General features: G+C 37.3%; 1 protein-coding gene across 1 annotated transcript in view; it reads right to left on the reverse strand.

Annotated features, from left to right (window-relative positions):
• Positions 1 to 19,267, reverse strand: part of LOC149285895 (slit homolog 3 protein-like) — a 300,871-nt gene that overhangs the window by 10,431 nt on the left and 271,173 nt on the right. The window contains exons 24-29 of the mRNA XM_089494777.1: positions 18,341 to 18,412; positions 17,523 to 17,686; positions 10,920 to 11,044; positions 3,866 to 3,963; positions 1,974 to 2,113; positions 1,563 to 1,656 (exon numbers count right to left, since the gene is read on the reverse strand). Coding sequence (XP_089350903.1) covers positions 1,563 to 1,656; positions 1,974 to 2,113; positions 3,866 to 3,963; positions 10,920 to 11,044; positions 17,523 to 17,686; positions 18,341 to 18,412 — 693 coding nt within the window. The remainder of the gene's footprint in view (positions 1 to 1,562; positions 1,657 to 1,973; positions 2,114 to 3,865; positions 3,964 to 10,919; positions 11,045 to 17,522; positions 17,687 to 18,340; positions 18,413 to 19,267) is intronic.

A 19,267-nucleotide genomic window follows, 5' to 3' on the forward strand; every position in this document is an offset into this window, starting at 1 on the left:
CTCTGCAGGCAGCAGAACACACCATAGGGTACAATGTGCGATGGTGACTTTTGCAACGTGACTTGACACGATCATCAAACATGTTGCACTTCGTGGTTACCCTCTGGTATTAATAAGCGGGTGCACTGATCTTTAATTGGGGGCTCCCAAAATGAAACAGATGTTTAAACATTTATACATTTATAAAAGGCAAAAATCAATCTGGAAGTTATTTGTAAGAATTCACTCTATCGATTTTGTATATGTGCCTGGAGAAGTTTTTAGTTTGATTAATTATATTTAGAATGATGCTGAATTGAAACATCACAAATAAAATTGTAACCATGATATTTTTATTTCTTATATGTGACTTTAAATTATGCTTTTAATATCAGCTGAGAGTATAATCCTGGCTCGGAACACAGATTCTTAGTTTGGTTTGTTAGGTGACGGCTGACATTTTAACCATATTAATTGGTTCCTTCTCTGAGTGTTTGTTACATTGAACTCCACGAGATGTTTGGAAATAAATGCAGCGCACAGTATAGTGGCAATGAATCTGACAGAACACCTGCTTCTAGGAGTAAAGCATGTGCCTGTCTGGAAAAGTGTAAGTTTATACTTTCTGTTCTTTTCATTTTTTGCATATCAATCGTGGCCTAAAATAAACCTTCAAGTCCTTTTTCAAACTTCTGTAGCCTTTTGAGACCCTCTCCCCAACTTGCTTCAACTGTATATTTCAATGAAACCCCAAAGTAAAAGCATCTTAACTTGCTTCACAAGAAAAAACAAAAAGTACATGAAGCTGAACCAAAAATAATTTGGTGGCAGTTTAAGGAATGCTAGAATTGGCAGGCCAGATAATTCTCTGATGAGCACTTTAGTTAGAGGTAAAAGAAATACGAAATGAAGTGAAAGTAGATTAGACCATCGCAGCCAAAACTCACACATGTCAACGATGCTGAACGTATGTACTATAACCAAATTGCTATGACATTTTCTAGATCTGCTTCTTTTGGCACGCATAGCTTCAAATTTTTCCAAAAGGTTACCACGTCTTCATTTTGACAGAAGTGGCAAAGTTAATATAGTAAGGGAATTAAAACATGTATGGGATAGGGATACGGCTAACACAAGACAAGGCCAAGGGCCAAATAAGAATGGTAGTCTTGTAACTGGTATGAAAATGTGTATATCAGATCGTCTGACCAGTTCTTATTTGATCAACATGTCTTAGGTTACTAGTGGTCTCGTATGTTACTACCAACCTGTGAAGGACAGTAAGGAAGAGTCAGGAAGCGAGTGCCATTTTATATCCTCCACAGGTTACTCAAATAATTTATTTCATTATTTGCAGTGATTTCTCAACCATAATGAGCTCCCAGATTCAAAGAACACATAAAAAAAACATTTATGTATTTCTTCCATTTCAGTGGAGCTTAGAATTTAGATCAGTAATTTAGTAGCCCCTACTATCTCTGCTCTTCCGGTTATATGCAGGCTGCCACATTGCAAAGTTGAGTAACGCTAGTAGGTTCTACCAATACTCATAAACCATCTGAGAGAATGGAATCAGTACTTACATGTATCCCCTATCAACTTGGATGCATTTGGAGTCATGCTGGCAGGGGTTCAGCTCTGGAACACAATGGTTAATCACTTCGTCACATAGCTCACCTAAACAAGGAACAGCAGGAACAATACTCAATGCCACAATCAATACCTTTTCACAATCTCCTAAAGTTACATAACCTGAAATAGTGTATCAGGTGTTTGTCTTGCGTATTTATTGCAATAGCTAAATATCCTGTATGACTGAAGAAAGAAGACCTTTAAGCGCTCATATAGTAACCGGTGGCACAAACTATAGCTCATTATTTGAATGAATCCCCATACTATATATTTCCAATATCACAAAAATGACCTTCCAGATTTTCTGTGTTTTATGTGGTCACAGCTGCGTACTGATTACACGTAATTTTCGTGGTTCCTACCAGTATAGTTAGGTGGACAGAGACACACGTAGTTGTTGATTCCATCCATACACGTGGCATTATTTTCACAGTCATTATCTTCGCAGTCATCTGGATTTATCTCACATTTCTCTCCTTCAAATCCCAAAGGACAAGAACAACTGTGGAGTAGATGTTTATACAGATGGCATTACTTTTTATGCATTATAATTATTTCTGTCTAAAAATCCAGTGTTCTAAAGATCCAGAAGTATGCCATCAAACATATAGATCATTTTCTTTTAACAAGATTTAGATTTTCCCCTCAAAAGGACAAGACAGTTAAATGACATATTTTCAACTACCGACAATCAAAATTACAAGCAAGGGTCATTCTGGATCATTTTATTGCATCTCCAACTTTCCAGGGTCTTTAATCATGCAACTACATCAAACTAAAAGAAACACAGATGTTGTGATTACATTATGCGAACATTTGGCACTGAACTACTGGTGGTAACTAGACACTAGAGGGGCATTTCTGGTGAAAATTGCTAAATTTGGACCAATCAGTAGAAACACCCTTCTCGATTCTTTGATGACACTGTCCTCAGAACTCGTCTAGCTTCACCTTGGCAAATATGGTTCTGGTGACATTATTAGCCAATATGCCAGGTTTATCCATTATATTGCTAAGTAGCCAAATAAGACCTCACACAAGTAGAATGCATCATGCATAACGAGGTGATCACTGATATGATTTCACAATCAGAAATTTCAAAATTCTGGCTAAACACAACACTTGTAAATATATGAAGCCATTTTTGGACTGGTGGTGTCTCCATAGCAATTCCATGTTAAATATTGTTTATTTTTAACAAGCAACCATGGCTTTTGTGAACAAAACCCATACAGCATTTTATTTTATTTTTATTGCTATTGCTTTTAAAAGCATTGGGGGGACAAACTAGATTAAATAACTGTTTAAATCTACAGTTATAATATATGTTTTTATATATTTAATACTACTTGACATTCCCATAGATTTAAACAGTGAAAAACACATTTTGAGAAATTGATAGATTCCCTTTAAATGACTCCATTATGAAAGCATGTGAGTAAAAAGTGATTTATTTTCTTCCATTACCAGACTTGTTACTATCAGTTTTTGTTTAATGATCTCAATTACTTTCTTGTAAACAGAACATTCTGCATAGATTTTTACCCTGCCTGAATTTCTCTGGTGTCCCTGAATGATTAACAGCTACAAGGCCTAATTCAATTACACTGTGTACATTATACAAACTTTTAAATGTTTTACAAGATTTTCGGAGATTTTAATTAAAGCATTTTCTCGCAAGCATGTTCTGTGGATTTCCAGGGACAAAGGAAAGTTGTAAATTGTCGCCCACATTTTTTTATTTATGGCTTAGATACACTTTTCCAAAACAGCGCACATGTTTTAAATAAAAACAGGTTTTGATCTCCCTTTTCCAAATCAAGTTGTTGACTGCTTTTTTTTATCAATATTTTTTATTGATAAATCTGTGTATCTTTGATATTTAAATGGTGTTTAAAGAAATGCATTTGTAACCATGGGAATATGTGCAGTGGCAAATTTTGAGTGGAAAATGATCAAAATCCATATATTTAAAATGAAGGAATAATGTATTTCCTGGCTTTGAAAACTCTCTTCCTATTTATGCAGATGCTTTCTAAGACTGCCAGTGATATTTTGTAATGATCGCACCAGCTAGCTGGCAAATACTAACTCTAAATACATTGTTAATAATTAGTAGTTGATGTTGTAGTTTCAATTCCATTGCCAATGTGGGGGTTATATATTTTAAGCCTGATTTTTTTTTTTCTCCATTTGGCTATTTAGAGACATTTTTTACAAAAAAATTATTGCAACCCAGACGGTGCTAAATTACCTGAATGCATCTTTATCGTTGTCGTTTGTATGACAGGTCCCTCCATTCTGGCACGGGCTCTGTATGCAAGCATTGATCGGAATGTCACAATCTCTCCCCTAAAAATGAAAAATGAAGCTCTGTTTTCTTGGGTTAACAATAATAATTGTTTGTTCATTTATTCATTCAGCTTTTTTTGTACATATGCTCTGCTAGTCTGGTCAGGTTATAATCAATGTGGATCAATAACCTGTTACGAAATTAAACACCCATTCAAGTGCCAAGCATAAAAACTGTCTGTAGCGTGGAAAACAGGACAGTTGGGAGGTATAGGATAATACAAATATTAAAATATTTACCTCAACCAAGAGCCATATGGCAGTTTCATATTTTCACAAATAAGCATTGACCTATGTAACATTCAAGGCCAATCAATCCTTGTTGATTGTTGCATTAGCAAAAAAAAATATAATGAAAAATATGTAATAAATCTCAGTGTTAGCTTGCAAACACAAAAGATACTTTAAAAAATTTAATTGCCACATACTTAAAGGCCACATTGTGTCGCTAGTACAGAGGGAATTATGTTGTAAAGCTAAAAATCAAGTGCCATTGAGAATGTCTATTGCAGGCTTTACAGATTTGCAGTCCGTGAAGTAAAAATTAACAAACGGTATTACAATTATAGAAGCTAAAAACATCAAACGCTTCTGATGGTGTATTGACAATATTTATCCTTGAGCTGTGACAGCGAAAATCCTTGCTGCATATTCGAGAGTGCTCATGGATCCTAGAAAAATCAAAAGACCTATGGTATTGCATTTATAAAGCTGGAGCTGTTGGCGAAAACCTCTATAAATGCACTCCAAAGTGTGCAAAATCTGGGGACTTTTTGTAACAAAATTACTACAGGATTTTAAGCACTTAATATTGTCAATTTTAATGCTATTATTCTATTGTAATAGAACATGAAATCTGCTGGCGCTCTACGATTAAATGTAAACTAATGTAATTCTGTCCTGGACCTATGGACAGAATGTTAATTTTGTGTCACGGCCTACTCCCATTTCTTACTTTTGCAACCTAACATCGTATCACACAATATCGTCAGTGTGTTAATTAAAATTATAGCCAATAAAAATAGTCTGGAGAGGGTTATATTATTATGATGATTGTGGTAGATATAAGCTATGGGAGTAAAAAAGTCTATTTATAAAATATAATTTAACTTTAATAACGCTTACTAGTGTTTTCAGGGGACATTTCCTGTGGCATATAGTAACCAGGACCAGAAACAGGGACGCCCAGTTACCCCAGTGTAGGAATGGCTCATGGTGAATTATTGAAGTGCATTATGGAGGTTTTGTGATGGTTTAGTACAACAACCCATGAGAGCCCATGATGTCTCAGTCACAATCTTGTTCCTTCTTTAGTGCTTATTAATACACTCTATTTATCTCTTCCAAAATTCTCGCTGAGAAATTTTGGCCAATCAAAAGCATTTTTAGATGGACTTTCCTCAAAAAGTAACCTCACCAGTCCAAACTTCAAAAGAATATCCCCATGTCCATAAATCCCCTCCTGAACTGTGTTCGAGTTCCCAGAGAAACCAACAGATAAAAAATAAAGCATATCATCAACTTTAAATATCTGTATTTCTTAGCAGCAACTTTAAAAAATGCTTTGTTTGGCAAAAATGCCTCATAATTGGGCCTCAAACTAACTGTTTCCCTTGAAGCTGCGGTGAGCGGTATTTTAGGCCCAATGTATTTTGTTTGCTTATGCTTTTTTATACAAACTCACAATTAGTGTCATAGAAGTGATAAGTGTACCAGCAGTAGAATAAAATAAATATAATCTAGTACACAGGGAATAAGACTCTGGCCATTTAAGAAATCAGGGTGTTATTACATAGTCTGGGCCAGACCAAACCATGGCTTCCCACACTGGAAGAACATGCTTCTGGAGTCCGACGTGAATGCTGTACTTGGTATTTCTGTGTATATAAACCCTGTTCATTTAAGGTCTTTGTTGTATTTTCTTTGTTACACACAGCCTATCCATCTACATCAACCAAACAGTATACGGCCATGACTAGTATGAGAAGAAAGAGACTAAATATTGAAAAGTTTACGTAAGTTTCTTTGCCAAACTAGCATTGACTACAATGAGATATTTTGCAAATATCTCACCAAATTATCAATTAAAAGTATATATCGTAAACATTGGATGGTTGATTAATCAGTTATCAATATGTCATAAAAAAGTACACAAATCGAGATCTGAAACTAAACATAAACATCAGATTTCCACTGATTTCAATCTGAGATGTCAAGTTATGAACCTGTAGATCCTGTTTCAGAAATGGTGTTGGTTTAATGTAAACTAGATCTTTTGCTTTATACAAAACCCAGTTAGACTTTTATTTAACGCCTGCAAAGCATTTGGTTCCCCTAATACAGTAGATCTCTTTCTGCCAGACACACTGTGACGTTATCTGCTATTATGATCTATGCCAGCCTGCTTTTATCTGGCACGCAATCAAATAAAAGCTCAGTAAAGCAGCTGCTTTTAAAAAGAAAATAGACTTCCTTGTTAATAAATCATGACTGCTTTGTAATACTTCAGATCTACTTGTCTCTCTTAAATCTCATTTTTATTTATATTGAAATGATTTATGACCACTCAGGGTATAATTCTTTGTCCTTCATCATTTTATCTTCTAATACATATTTTGGTGGTGGGAAAATTAGTGCATGGTGATGTCAGCTAGCATTAAACACAATCTAGTCTAACTGTCTGTGATTGTAGAATTATGGTAGGTCACATATGAGATCCACATTTATGTAGAAATTATAGAAAATATCCTTCTCCCTCAAAGGTATTGTAGCTGTACAACTTCCAGACATTAAAAAAGCCACGTCCGTTCATTTGTAAAACCAAGAAGTAATTTTAGGTAAAACCTATGCCTCTAAGGAAAGCCTAAACCTTGAAAATTAACAATTGATGGAGTCAATCACAAAAAGTTTTTTTTTCTGTTCTGTGAAAGTAGATCTTTAGAAACCGAGGACACCAAAGTCTATATATATTTACTAATTGCATAGCATATTAGTCACTTTTAAAAGTGAGCAATTAAAGCCGATTTCTCAAAGTTACATTACAAATCTGAACAAAACTGCAGAAGCAAATAGATGTAATTGGCCATGTTCTATTTTACCATGAAAACACAAAATTCATACTGTGGTTAATTGGAACATAAGGAGGAACTGTGGAAAAGTGATGCACGATGTCCATGGACCTTCTAATACTAGATTTCGATCAGATTCCAGATTATTTTCTGGAACCGTTTGTGAACACTTTGGGGATTTAAAAAATGCTCAGTTTATATTCTGCGTATAGCACTCCTCTATCCAAAGGATAGATCAGAGGCATTTGTATGATGTCATAAGCCCCTGCAAAACTAAGTCAAAGATAGCATTGAATGATTATGCATAATGGCTAACAGTTAAACTAAACACACCAGTTTATCTTAATTGTTTTTAGAACTGTTTATATTCCCATGCCTGTGATAATGTTTTTCAACCGTCCTTTATCTAAATCGCTATCTGAATTGAATACGAAGAGCCAAATGGAAGCACCATAGAATAATCACTGTTTAAATCAGATACTTAATGGCACACATTACAGACAGTTACTCAGATCCGCTTGCTAGCACACAGTGGCGGGTTAAACTGTCTGCCAAAAACACTAAAAACAGTTTGGTTTCTGTTTCTTTCTTTTTTTTTTTAACATTGCTTTTAGAAACACTGAACTTTTAACATATCAAAACAAAATCTTATAATCTAAATTAAAAACGAATACAGACAGGGCTAACATTCTGTCGTTAACAGCCAACTTCAGACTTCGGATTTTGATCTGTTCTGAATTAAATCATCCCAAAGAATCATTTTGTTTTATATATATTTTTTAAGAATTAAATTTTTTTTTATAATTTGTTGATGGAGGAGAATATCATGTCATTTCAGAACTTTGCAGTAGATTTATAATGCATTTATTAATCAGTTCTGCTGATGAAGTAGTTCTGGTTAAACAACTTAATTCACTGCCACATACCCACCCAACGCCTTAAGAGACAATAACATGACCAAGTTGACCCTTTCTTAAGAGGCAGTACCACTTTGGGCCCCAAGTTCCATCTTTCCTCCCCTGGTATTCTTCAGTTTTAGGAGCTATGAAAGTTTGCAGGGTACGAGTGTATTACAATGTCTTTACACTCCTATAAGTTGTATTAAAGTAAATATAAATAGCAACATATTATAGTTAAAGTATAAGCCAAACACATATTCGTCCTCTTTCTAATCACGATCCCTCTTTGGGCATTAGAATTATAGGGAGTTATGTGCTAACAACTCGACATCATTGGCACAAGCACTAGATAGACAAAACATAAAAAATATTTACGTTACGTTCACACGTTATCTATATTTCTTAAGCATATTTCACTTTTTTCTGACCTAACAGTTCTACAATAAAAACCCTTTGTGTTACTGGAAAACATTCCATGTGATGGAATTTAAAAAAAGACACTGATTTATTAAGTGTGGAATTTCTTAATGTCAGAATTATGTAAAATAAATAAAACAGAACTGATTTCGTAGGTAAGTAAAAAAGTATAAGAGATATGGACTTCTTAAAAATATATTGGGTAAACTATAGCTAAAATAAAGTGAAGGAGTATTTAGCTGCATTGACATTTATGCATATTTTAAAGCTTTTACATCTGGGGTAGCTATTTCTATATGTATGTAGAGAAGATCAATTCTGCTCTGGTTATTGTGTCAGGGAGGTATGCTTAAGAACAGAAATGAAGTAATTTAAGTACACAAATGACATTTTTAAACAAATATATATATATATATATTCACATAATTTTATAATTGAAAAAGATGTGACTCACTGTTTCAGTGTTTTTTTTAACATGTGTATTTACTAAATTTAGTTCTGTAGAAACAGTTTGTGTTTTTGAAGATAAGCAAAGTAGGACATTTGAAACAGATATTTTAATGGAAACTATTTTAGCATCCAAATTTTGTAACCGGTTAAATTAAAAGCTAAGAGTTTCATGTTAGTATCGATTGTCTACAAGTTTTCATCAATGACAAAATCTGTAAACTGCTCCTCATTTTTTCTCAGATCATGCATTGAAGCCTTGCGTACTGGGTGCTTATCTAGCAAAACAGTTCCGCCATGTACCTGTAGGTGACAGTCTCGTTCTTTCAGTATTACATAAGAGGTAATTGGATGCTGATGTCTTAACTGTGGATATCATTGCAGAGCTGTCACATTTCTGCATCACAGAGACATATATTCACGTCTCCTTCCAATCACTTCATTTATAACCAACCATGCACGTTATATATCCAGAGATGTAATCATTTGTCTCTTAGGGTGTGCATATAGCGCTATTAATACTCACTTTGTCACAAAGGTGACATGCGGAGAGATTTCATAGATCTTTAGAAAGCCTTGTGACAGATAGCTGTAGCTCTTGCTTTGCAGCAAATCAATTAATGGTATTGTAGATGTTAAATAATTGGCCATTTCTTGAGATATATTTGTTAAAGCAAAAGATGCCTTCTATTTCTACTTGCTTTGGAAACATAAGCGTGTTTGGCTATTATACAATTCAAAGAATGTTCAATTTCTTGTTTTCCACCCGCTTAATCCTTACTGGTAGGAGTTTTTCACTTCATTGATATACTTCTATACATAGGTTTTCTTTTTTTCCCCAAAATTGACATCAAACAAGTAAAAATAACTGCTCAGAGGGCAGATTTAGGACAATTTATAAAGGTCTTGGAATTATTTCCATATGGGCAGAATTGTGTAGGGCTGTTGGGTGAGTAGGAAGCAAGACATTTTTATTGAATTAACCTGAGTCTTTTGGAGAACTGTTTGGTAGATATAGAATACTCCCCTCATATGGTTTACATCTAGAACTGACAATTTAAGTTTTGCTCAAACCCTTTTGGTCATGATTCACGAGACAATCAAGTCTGCTGTATTTTAGGTTTATTACATTGCTCTATAATGATATTGTCCATGCTTAGATCACTCATATTTAAATACATTAAAAGAAAATATTAAGTTCTTGGGTTCTCACCCCCATTATACCAATATTATTTTTCAGGCACTCAGGCATTTTAGTTCATAGATACAGATGTGCTTGCTGTCTATAAAAATAATTAAATATAAATAAATATATACATAAATATAACAAAATATATAATAAAATAAAAAGTTTCATAAGTATTGTAACTTTCATATTGTCTTGTCCATTTGCCTCAGCTGAAGCAAAACAAGTAGGATTTTAAGAGAAGAGTATTAGTTGCCTGTGTTTTTCTAGGGCCCCCTGCTATGTCTATCCAACCCTGAAAATGCTGTCTGGATATTTTAATTGTAGTTACATAGCTGCTACTGAGATATGTTCTTGGTAGTTAAGTTGAACAATCCTCACTATGTCATAGTGATGCTGCATTGTACCATTATGTCATAATAATAATAATGTCAACATGTGATAACACAGACAACATTGCAGCATCGCATGGAGCTTGGTGCCGTTTTGCTGCATTCTTTATGAACTCGTTTCAGTCTGTTTCAGAATATTTATTTCATACCTTGTTGAACTAGTATGCCTAGCTGATCTTGATTTCTACATTACGAAAAACCGTTCCATTTCACCCGATGTTTCAAACACATGAAAATGTACCAGTAAATGAGTGACAGACCTGCTTAGTGTAATATTTGACAAATAACAGCAATCATTCATAAGCTGTAATACTCGTTGCAAAACTCAGATTCCCTCAGACTATATACTCTGCATCACGATCTACCGGGTGATATAAATCCACACTTTGCAAAAAATAACAATGGCAAAGCAATATGCTTCAAAATGATTTATACAAATGCAGACTTTAATATATGTAGAATGATTCTTTTCCATAGATCTAAAACTAAAATGCAGTTAATTTAGGGGTACAGTATATGAATGGTCCACAACAAATTGTCTAAATACCTTGAAACCATACGGACACGTGCAGCGATAGAATTCCACTGGGTCACTGTTGCATGTCCCATTGTTCCTACACGGGTTTGAAAAGCACGGATTGCACTTTGACACAATGTTAATGTCTACTGGACCTGAAAAGTAAAAATTCACATTTTAAACAAAACCAAAATCACCTATATTCTAAAAACAAAATTAAGCAAAAGTCAGCTGATTATATGTTCTTCTAACAAACAATAGACAGTAGACTCTAGTTGGTGTCATATTTGTAGGATCAGCACCATGATTTGTTTAAAAGGGCAAACTTAGTTAAATTTTTGTGTGACACAACATATTTTTAATATGAATAAGGGGACTATGGCTAATGCTGAGACATACGTTACGGCTCGTGAACAAAGGTGTGCTTGCACACAAATTTCCCAAAAGAAACAAGTATATTTTCCAGCTATGCACACCGGTCATTAAAAGGTAACATATACTAACTTATCCATCTACTTCAGAGCAATGTTTGTATGTTCAGAGGTGGAAACCACAGTTTTCAGCACCATTCAGTGCTTCCTGTGTGCAAGAAGGTAGGTGGGACCATTAGGCACAGTGAGAACTTGTTGCATGGGCTGATGAATGAATGGACTAGCCTTGAAATACAATGTGGTGGACCAGACAGAAGGCCAGGACTTACACTAGTTATAGGCAGATTTCTGGAAGTATTTGGCCAGTCAAGTCAAGATTGTGTGTTTACCATACAAATCAAAAATCTCAGGCAAGAACATTCTGTAAATTAAAGCTGTATCCCACTGTAATACTGCTTATTTAAATATAAGTCTCATAAACAGTTGTATTCATTAAATCATAACCTAACCTATATGAAATACAATGGTAAATATGACAAAATGGTTTACTTTATATAATTGTAAGCCTGATTTTAAGTCCAACAATTCCTTAACAGCTCTGACTTCACGAAACAAAAATGGGAAGGAAAAAGAACTTATTAAAATACTTGTCTTGGATTTCCACCAAGGTAAATTCAATTATTACTTTTTAATTATAAACATATGTTTAAAATATGCCTCTAGCATGAAACATGATTCATGACATGTACTGCTGTAAGCAAGATGCATACTGGATGGTCATTTATATTAAACCATTAATAATAGTTGATGGCCAAGTGTAATTGGCAGGTACTGACTTTGCAGCCAATACAAACATTCAGGCATATACTACCTATCTAGAGTACACCACCAAACCACTAGACGATCGACACTTTCATGATGTAATCAAAATAACAATGGGTCAACTCCGGCCATTTTATCAAAACTATATTTGGGGTAGTTCACAGTGCTATGGGGTTTACTACAATGAATGCTGGGGAAATGTTGGAATTCTGGTACTTCCACATTATCATTGGTGCTTCAGTGAGTGCTTGTAAAGTGCACACTGCCAAAGATGTTAGGTCCTAAGTCAGGGCCAGAGTAACAGAGTCCCCCGAGTACCGAATTGTCACACCTCTATCATTCTGCATGTGTCATCTTATTAAGAGATAATATATTTCTGAAGTTGGGTTGGAGCTCTCTTTCTTCTGAGTGATTTCATGAAGGGAAGGGGACAGTGGCACATCATGGTGTGCTTAGTCCCTAGACAACTAATAGGGGGTGAGGATTAGTCAAAAAGTGGGAAAGGGCTATTTAGGCGAAGCAGGACCATTGGTACTGTCCAGATCAGGGGTACTGCAATGAACAATGGCTGGCTATAGACCCCTGTTTCCTGATCATCATGTGTTCAGCTGCAGTGGGGATCAAAGTGAGAAAAAGGAGCCACAGAGTTGGAAGAGGACTGTATTCCTGGTTACCATATACTATAGGTAAACCCTTCAATCAATCCAATGCCTACGCGCAACAAGTTGTTGACGTTAGGCACACTATTGTATACTTATAGTACACACTAGCTGGGTTTCCCTTTCATGAGCCACACCAAGAAATATAGGACATGCACATGCCGTGTTTAGAGGCCTTTGTAATATGAATGAGGCTTCTTGTAGTTACAAATTCTGCAGAACACAACGTATATATTGATTCCATTGTACAGTACATGTAATGTAATCCACATACTCTTGCAGAAGATTTTAGCGTCTCTATGGAGTGTGCAACTGCCATGCCTTCAGTACATTTTTTAAGGCTCCTTCACAGGCCTGCATCAATTTTTACATATTTTATTGAAAAAAGTGGTATTCCCACTTTACCAGATTATATACGAACACAACAGAAAGTGTTGAAGCAGGTGTTACCGTGTATTTCACATAACAGCAATAACATGGGAGGAACCCGTACCTTATATTGAGACAAACCATATCTTTTAATAAAAGCTGTAGTATAAAATATAACAAGTATGCATCGTTTGCTGTTTAAACGTGTACATTCATGTAATTCCTTCAGCGTTATTTTGATATTAACATGCCTAGAATAATGGGAGCAATAAAAATGACGAAGGTGTAGTATATGTGCTATTTGATTTATATGTATTTTATTGTTTGTTTAATTAAAATGTAGGGAATTTGGGTCAGCTCTGAGAAACAGGCCACTTCAAGAGCTGTCTGAATCACCAGTGAGAAGGCAGGCACAGCTCCTGTTAAAATAGCTACTGATGTGTGAATTCCAGGGAGATGCACTTTATATAGACACTGTTTTAATTTCCTGCTTTGGCTTTGGAGTCAGATACCATAAAATATAAATGAAGTAATTCCAATATATTCGTAGGGAAAAATCCTAATGATTTCTATGTAAAAGATAATTTAGCCTATAAGGCAGAAACAGAGGTGGAAAAGTCTTCTTCATTCAGGTGCCAGATTCTCTTGGACCACAAGAAAATTGTCCACCTGCAAAGTTACGTGGCTTGAAGAAAAACTAATAAAAACAAACATTTTGGTTTTTCAAGATGGAAAAAAAGAAAGCTCATAATTTTCTCCCACGTCACATTAAACTTTAACGCAGGCAAATTAAATGAATGTGGTTAAAAACTTTTCAAAAACAAGCCTCTTCCAGAAAGGAACTTTAAAACAATGCTTGTAGTGGTTTACACTGTGCTCTATACATGATAAGAATAACATTATGACCTCTGCTAAAAACTCAGAGGTATATTAACCATTAGGCACGTGCCTAGGGACCCCCAAGCTCTGGGGGCCCCAATCTTCTAATATATAACATACAGTCACCAGGAAATTACACAGGAGGAATAAATGTATGACTTTGAAAGTCATACATTTAGTAATGTTGATCCTCAGTTACGCACAACACTGGTGCCAGAGAAGATCTAAAAGCTAGGAACCAGTGGCGTCGCTACAGGGGGGCAAGGGGGGGCAATTGCCCCCCCTAGGTTAATCTTTGCCCCCCTGTTGCCCCCCTGCTAAATTTGGATCCCGTCTTTCTTTCTTTTTTTTTATTTATTTTTAAACGCGGAGGAGAGAGAGGGTGCGGCCCGAGTAAGATCGGCAGCCAAGGCAACCGATCTTACGCGGGCCGCACCTCGAGCCCGGCTACTTACCTGTGGGAGGGTCTTCTGTACTGCAAAGAGGAAGCGGAACCTAGCAGAGTTCACGTGACATCACATGACTCTGCTCCAGTCCCGCTTCCTCTGTGCTTTACCAGAGAACGCAGAGGGAGGCCGCGCCCTCTGCTGAAGTCTGTGAGCGGCATCAAGGAGCTGCAGTGCAGGTAAGGGGGTGGGGAGGGAGTTTGAATGAGAATGTATGATTGAGGGAATGAATCTGTGAATGAAGTGTGTGATAGCATGGATGTGTAAGTGCTGGAACCTAGGCATGATGGGACTGTGATTGCTGTTAGCAATCACACTCCTATCATGCCAAGTCAGCCAGTACATGCTGAAACCTAGCTAGCTGCCCCCCTTGTCTATGGATGCTGCCAGCAGTATGGGGTCTGCACATCACTTACAGCCATCCTGTACCAGCATGTACTGGCTGACTTGGCATGATAGGAGTGTGATTGCTAACAGCAATCACAGTCCCATCATCCCTAGGTTTCAGCATTTACTGGTTGGATGTGTAAGTGCTGGAACCTAGGCATGATGGGACTTTGATTGCTGTTAGCAATCACACTCCTATCATGCCAAGTCAGCCAGTACATGCTGAAACCTAGCTAGCTGCCCCCCTTGTCTATGGATGCTGCCAGCAGTATGGGGTCTGCACATCACTTACAGCCATCCTGTACCAGCATGTACTGGCTGACTTGGCATGATAGGAGTGTGATTGCTAACAGCAATCACAGTCCCATCATCCCTAGGTTTCAGCATTTACTGGTTGGATGTGTAAGTGCTGGAACCTAGGCATGATGGGACTTTGATTGCTGTTAGCAATCAAACTCCTATCATGCCAAGTCAGCCAGTACATGCTGAATCCTAGCTAGCTGCCCCCCTTGTCTATGGATGCTGCCAGCAGTATGGGGTCTGCACATCACTTACAGCCATCCTGTACCAGCATGTACTGGCTGACTTGGCATGATAGGAGTGTGATTGCTAACAGCAATCACAGTCCCATCATGCCCAGGTTTCAGCATTTACTGGTTGGATGTGTAAGTGCTGGAACCTAGGCATGATGGGACTTTGATTGCTGTTAGCAATCACACTCCTATCATGCCAAGTCAGCCAGTACATGCTAAAACCTAGCTAGCTGCCCCCCTTGTGTATTGATGCTGCCAGCAGTATGGGGTCTGCACATCACTTACAGCCACCCTGTACCAGCATGTACTGGCTGACCTGGCATGATAGGAGTGTGATTGCTAACAGCAATCACAGTCCCATCATGCCTAGGTACCAGCATTTACTGGTTGCCTGGGTATGATAGGAGTGTGATTGCTGTGTGGGCAGTGTGGACGGCAGGGCCGGCTTTGGGGTGCGCAACCTGTGATCTATGCATGTAATTTAGGGGGTTTTAAATATACCTTTTAATGACGTGTTTTTATGTGAATTCCAATTGATCTTTACCTGCAAAGCTGGGTTTTTGCGTTATTCTGTAGATCCATATCTATATATTTCCATACATTATTTATGTATACCTGCAAATACAGTGTTTGTATGTCTTATTCAGTTGATTAATACCTGCAATGCTGTTTCCATGTATTTATTTGATCTATACCTGCAATGCTACGTTTCATACACTACTGTATACCTGCAAATACAGGATTTGTATGTCTGATTCTGTTTATTTGATATATATCTTCAGTGCTGAGATCACAGGTGAATTTCAGTTGATCTATCCATGCAAAGCTTGGTTTGTGTGTTAATGTGTTGATCTATACCTGCTATCGGCAACTGGGGCTTATATTAATATATATGGGCAGCAGGGGCAAAAACACTAAGGGGGGTATAAACGACAATGCAGTGTGAAAAATCCATCCTGATTCAGACGTCTGTGACGTGGATTGTGTCCTGCTGTTTGTGTGTTTTTGGTTATTAGTGTAGCAGAGCCTGTCCTCGGGTGTGTGTGTATAGGTGTTGGTGTGGCAGAGCCTGTCCTGGTGTGTGTTTAGTTGTCAGTGTGGCAGAGCCTGTCCTAGGGTGTGTGTTTGGGTGTCAGTGTGTCAGAGCCTGTCTGTGTGTGTGTGTGTGTGTGTGTTTGGATGTGGGTGTGGAAGAGCCTGCCCTGATGTGTGTGTTCAGTTGTCAGTGTGGCAGAGCCTGTCCTGGTGTGTGTGTGTGTGTTTGGATGTGGCAAAGCCTGTCCTGATGTGTGTGGGTGTCTGTGTGGCAGAGCCTGTCCTGGTGTGTGTGTGTGTTTGGATGTGGGTGTGGCAGAGCCTGTCCTGATGTGTGTGGGTGTCTGTGTGGCAGAGCCTGTCCTGGTGTGTGTGTGTATGTTTGGTTGTCGGTGTCGCAGAGCCTGTCCTGGTATGTGTGTGTCTGAGTGTTGGTGTGACAGAGCCTGTGTTGGTGTGTGTGTCTGAGTGTTGGTGTGACAGAGCCTGTGTTGGTGTGTGTGTCTGGGTGTCAGTGTGTCAGAGCCTGTCCTGGTGTGTGTGTGTGTGTGTTTGGATGTGGGTGTGGCAGAGCCTGTCCTGATGTGTGTGTGTGTGTGTTTTTGGTTGTCGGTGTGGCAGAGCCTGTCCTGGTGTGTGTGTCTGGGTGTTGGTGTGACAGAGCCTGTCCTGGTGTGTGTGTCTGGGTGTCGGTGTGACAGAGCCTGTGTTGATGTGTGTGTTTGGTCATCTGTTCCTGGCACTTAACTTACAGTAGGAATTATTTAATTTATATTTATCCAGAGATAAAATGCCCTCCTGAAGTTGTAGTGACTTCAGGGGACAAAACGTTCAAGGCCCTGAAATCATTTAGTGGAAAAGTTATTTATTGTGTTATAATATTTATTTCAAGGATTAGTTGCACTCAATTGTGGCTTCAGGCTTCCCATGTTGAATGATCAAGTATTATTTTAGCCCAATAACAAAAGTATAATTCCATAGCACATTATTTTTGGAAATTATGAATGCCCCCCCAGTTTGAATGTGATATCTTGTGTGCCCCCCCTATATATTGTTTCTAGAGTCGTCACTGCTAGGAACGTTTTAGGTAATTTATATTATTAAGCAATATCTCACCCCAAACACAACTTACCTTTGCACTGAAATCGTTGCGTTGGAGTAGTTAGCAACAACCTATCAGTCATGTCTTCTGGTCCGCTACAGCGTGCGATACCTGGTTCTTTGTAACCTGCTTTCACCCATTCAGACAGCCAGCGCAAATTGCAGTCACAATACAACGGATTGGTACCAAGTGCACTAAAAATATCAGATGACAAGAAGGCACAATAAAGTAACTGCATTATGCTTTGTTCAATATCAACAACAAAAAACCCCCAAAAAACTTAGTTAGAAAGTGGGTATAAATGAATCCCAGCTAGTGAAGTGGAGATATAACACATATAGAAGAAATGGTTCAATCAGTTCAATCACCTTGAGCTTCCAAATAGCATAGAAATGAAAAAAATATTACAATAGACTTTAGAATATAAATGTCTTCTTAATTGCACACACAGCACTAATACTCAGAATATTAAAATGCTGATGTAAATGTGTACATTAACTAAATGCTATTTCACAGGTAAAATATACAAAGCAGATAACTTACAAACTTTAACTATAATGTGTTTGTGTTGTCATTTAGAATCTGCAGCCAGAGGTCACTAAACAAGTAGTTCATGTGTAACAAAAAATAGTCAAGAGCCCACGAAAGTTCTGCACACTGGAACATGCCCTGAAAAGGGAAATAACCGCAAGGCAAAAGATGACTTGTAGAACCACGCATGCATCAAAAAGAAGTAAAATTCAAAATTTTGAATGAAAAGGATGGTGACTGAATTATTAGTCCACATGCAGCTTTACTATATCAAATAACATTGGACTTTGAGCCTGGCATAGAGACTTGGTACTTACAGGTGTGACAGCGAGGTGAGGTCATGAAAGGAGCCCTCTGGCACAGTAGAAATATCATTTCCATGAAGAGTACTATGATTTAAAAGACACAAATTAGATACAGTACCAGAAAACACTAAAGTTCAAGTTCAAGACCGACTTCAGTCCTCTCCTACTGTCTCATTCATTGTCAGCAATTCATTGAATTATATTACAGAATTATTTCACTCAACAGTATATCTGACTTCTAAAATATTTGAAACTTGTTCCCCTAGGTGAAACCATATTTACATTATTTCAGACAATGTGTCGTTTTGTGCGACATCTTATTTTTGAATACTATTTTTCAATGTTCTTTATGTGCTGCCAACTGTGAAACCTGTTATCAACTAAACAGCAGTTTAATCATATTATTCAGCGGCGTATTTTTGGCAGTAACGACCTTCCTTGAATATGGTTTGCTACCGTGTACAATACAAACCACAGAGGCTAGGAATAGGAGCTCGAGAGTCAAAGAGACAACCAAACAATGCCCTATTCTCTCGTATTGGCTGCATGGTATGTTGGAACACAAACATTCAGACATGGACTATATAAATGTATCTCTAATATAGCAGAAGCTACACTGTTGTTACAAGAATTTTTAGCCAGCGCCACTGCTGTATTTATTATTATTGTTATATTTCAGATGACCACCTGCAGTGTTGAAATAATTTCCAAATAGGTGGCTGTATTACCCGAACGAAATTGTTCCCTAGAAGTTGCAGGCATATTTGCGCGTATGTGCGCCCTGTAACCAAAAACATTGAAATGGTTTTGCTGATGCTACCGTTTTTGCAGCTCCCTTGAGAATGCAGATAATGAATAAGTGACAACAACAGATTGCAAGCTGTCACTCGAAGCATTTTTCTCCTCTCTAGAGAATTGATTTTTAATAACGGTATATAT

This window comes from Sceloporus occidentalis, unplaced genomic scaffold (assembly GCF_023333645.1).
Source record: "Sceloporus occidentalis isolate IW3139 unplaced genomic scaffold, rSceOcc1.0.p SCAF_75, whole genome shotgun sequence".
Classification (NCBI taxonomy): domain Eukaryota; kingdom Metazoa; phylum Chordata; class Lepidosauria; order Squamata; family Phrynosomatidae; genus Sceloporus; species Sceloporus occidentalis.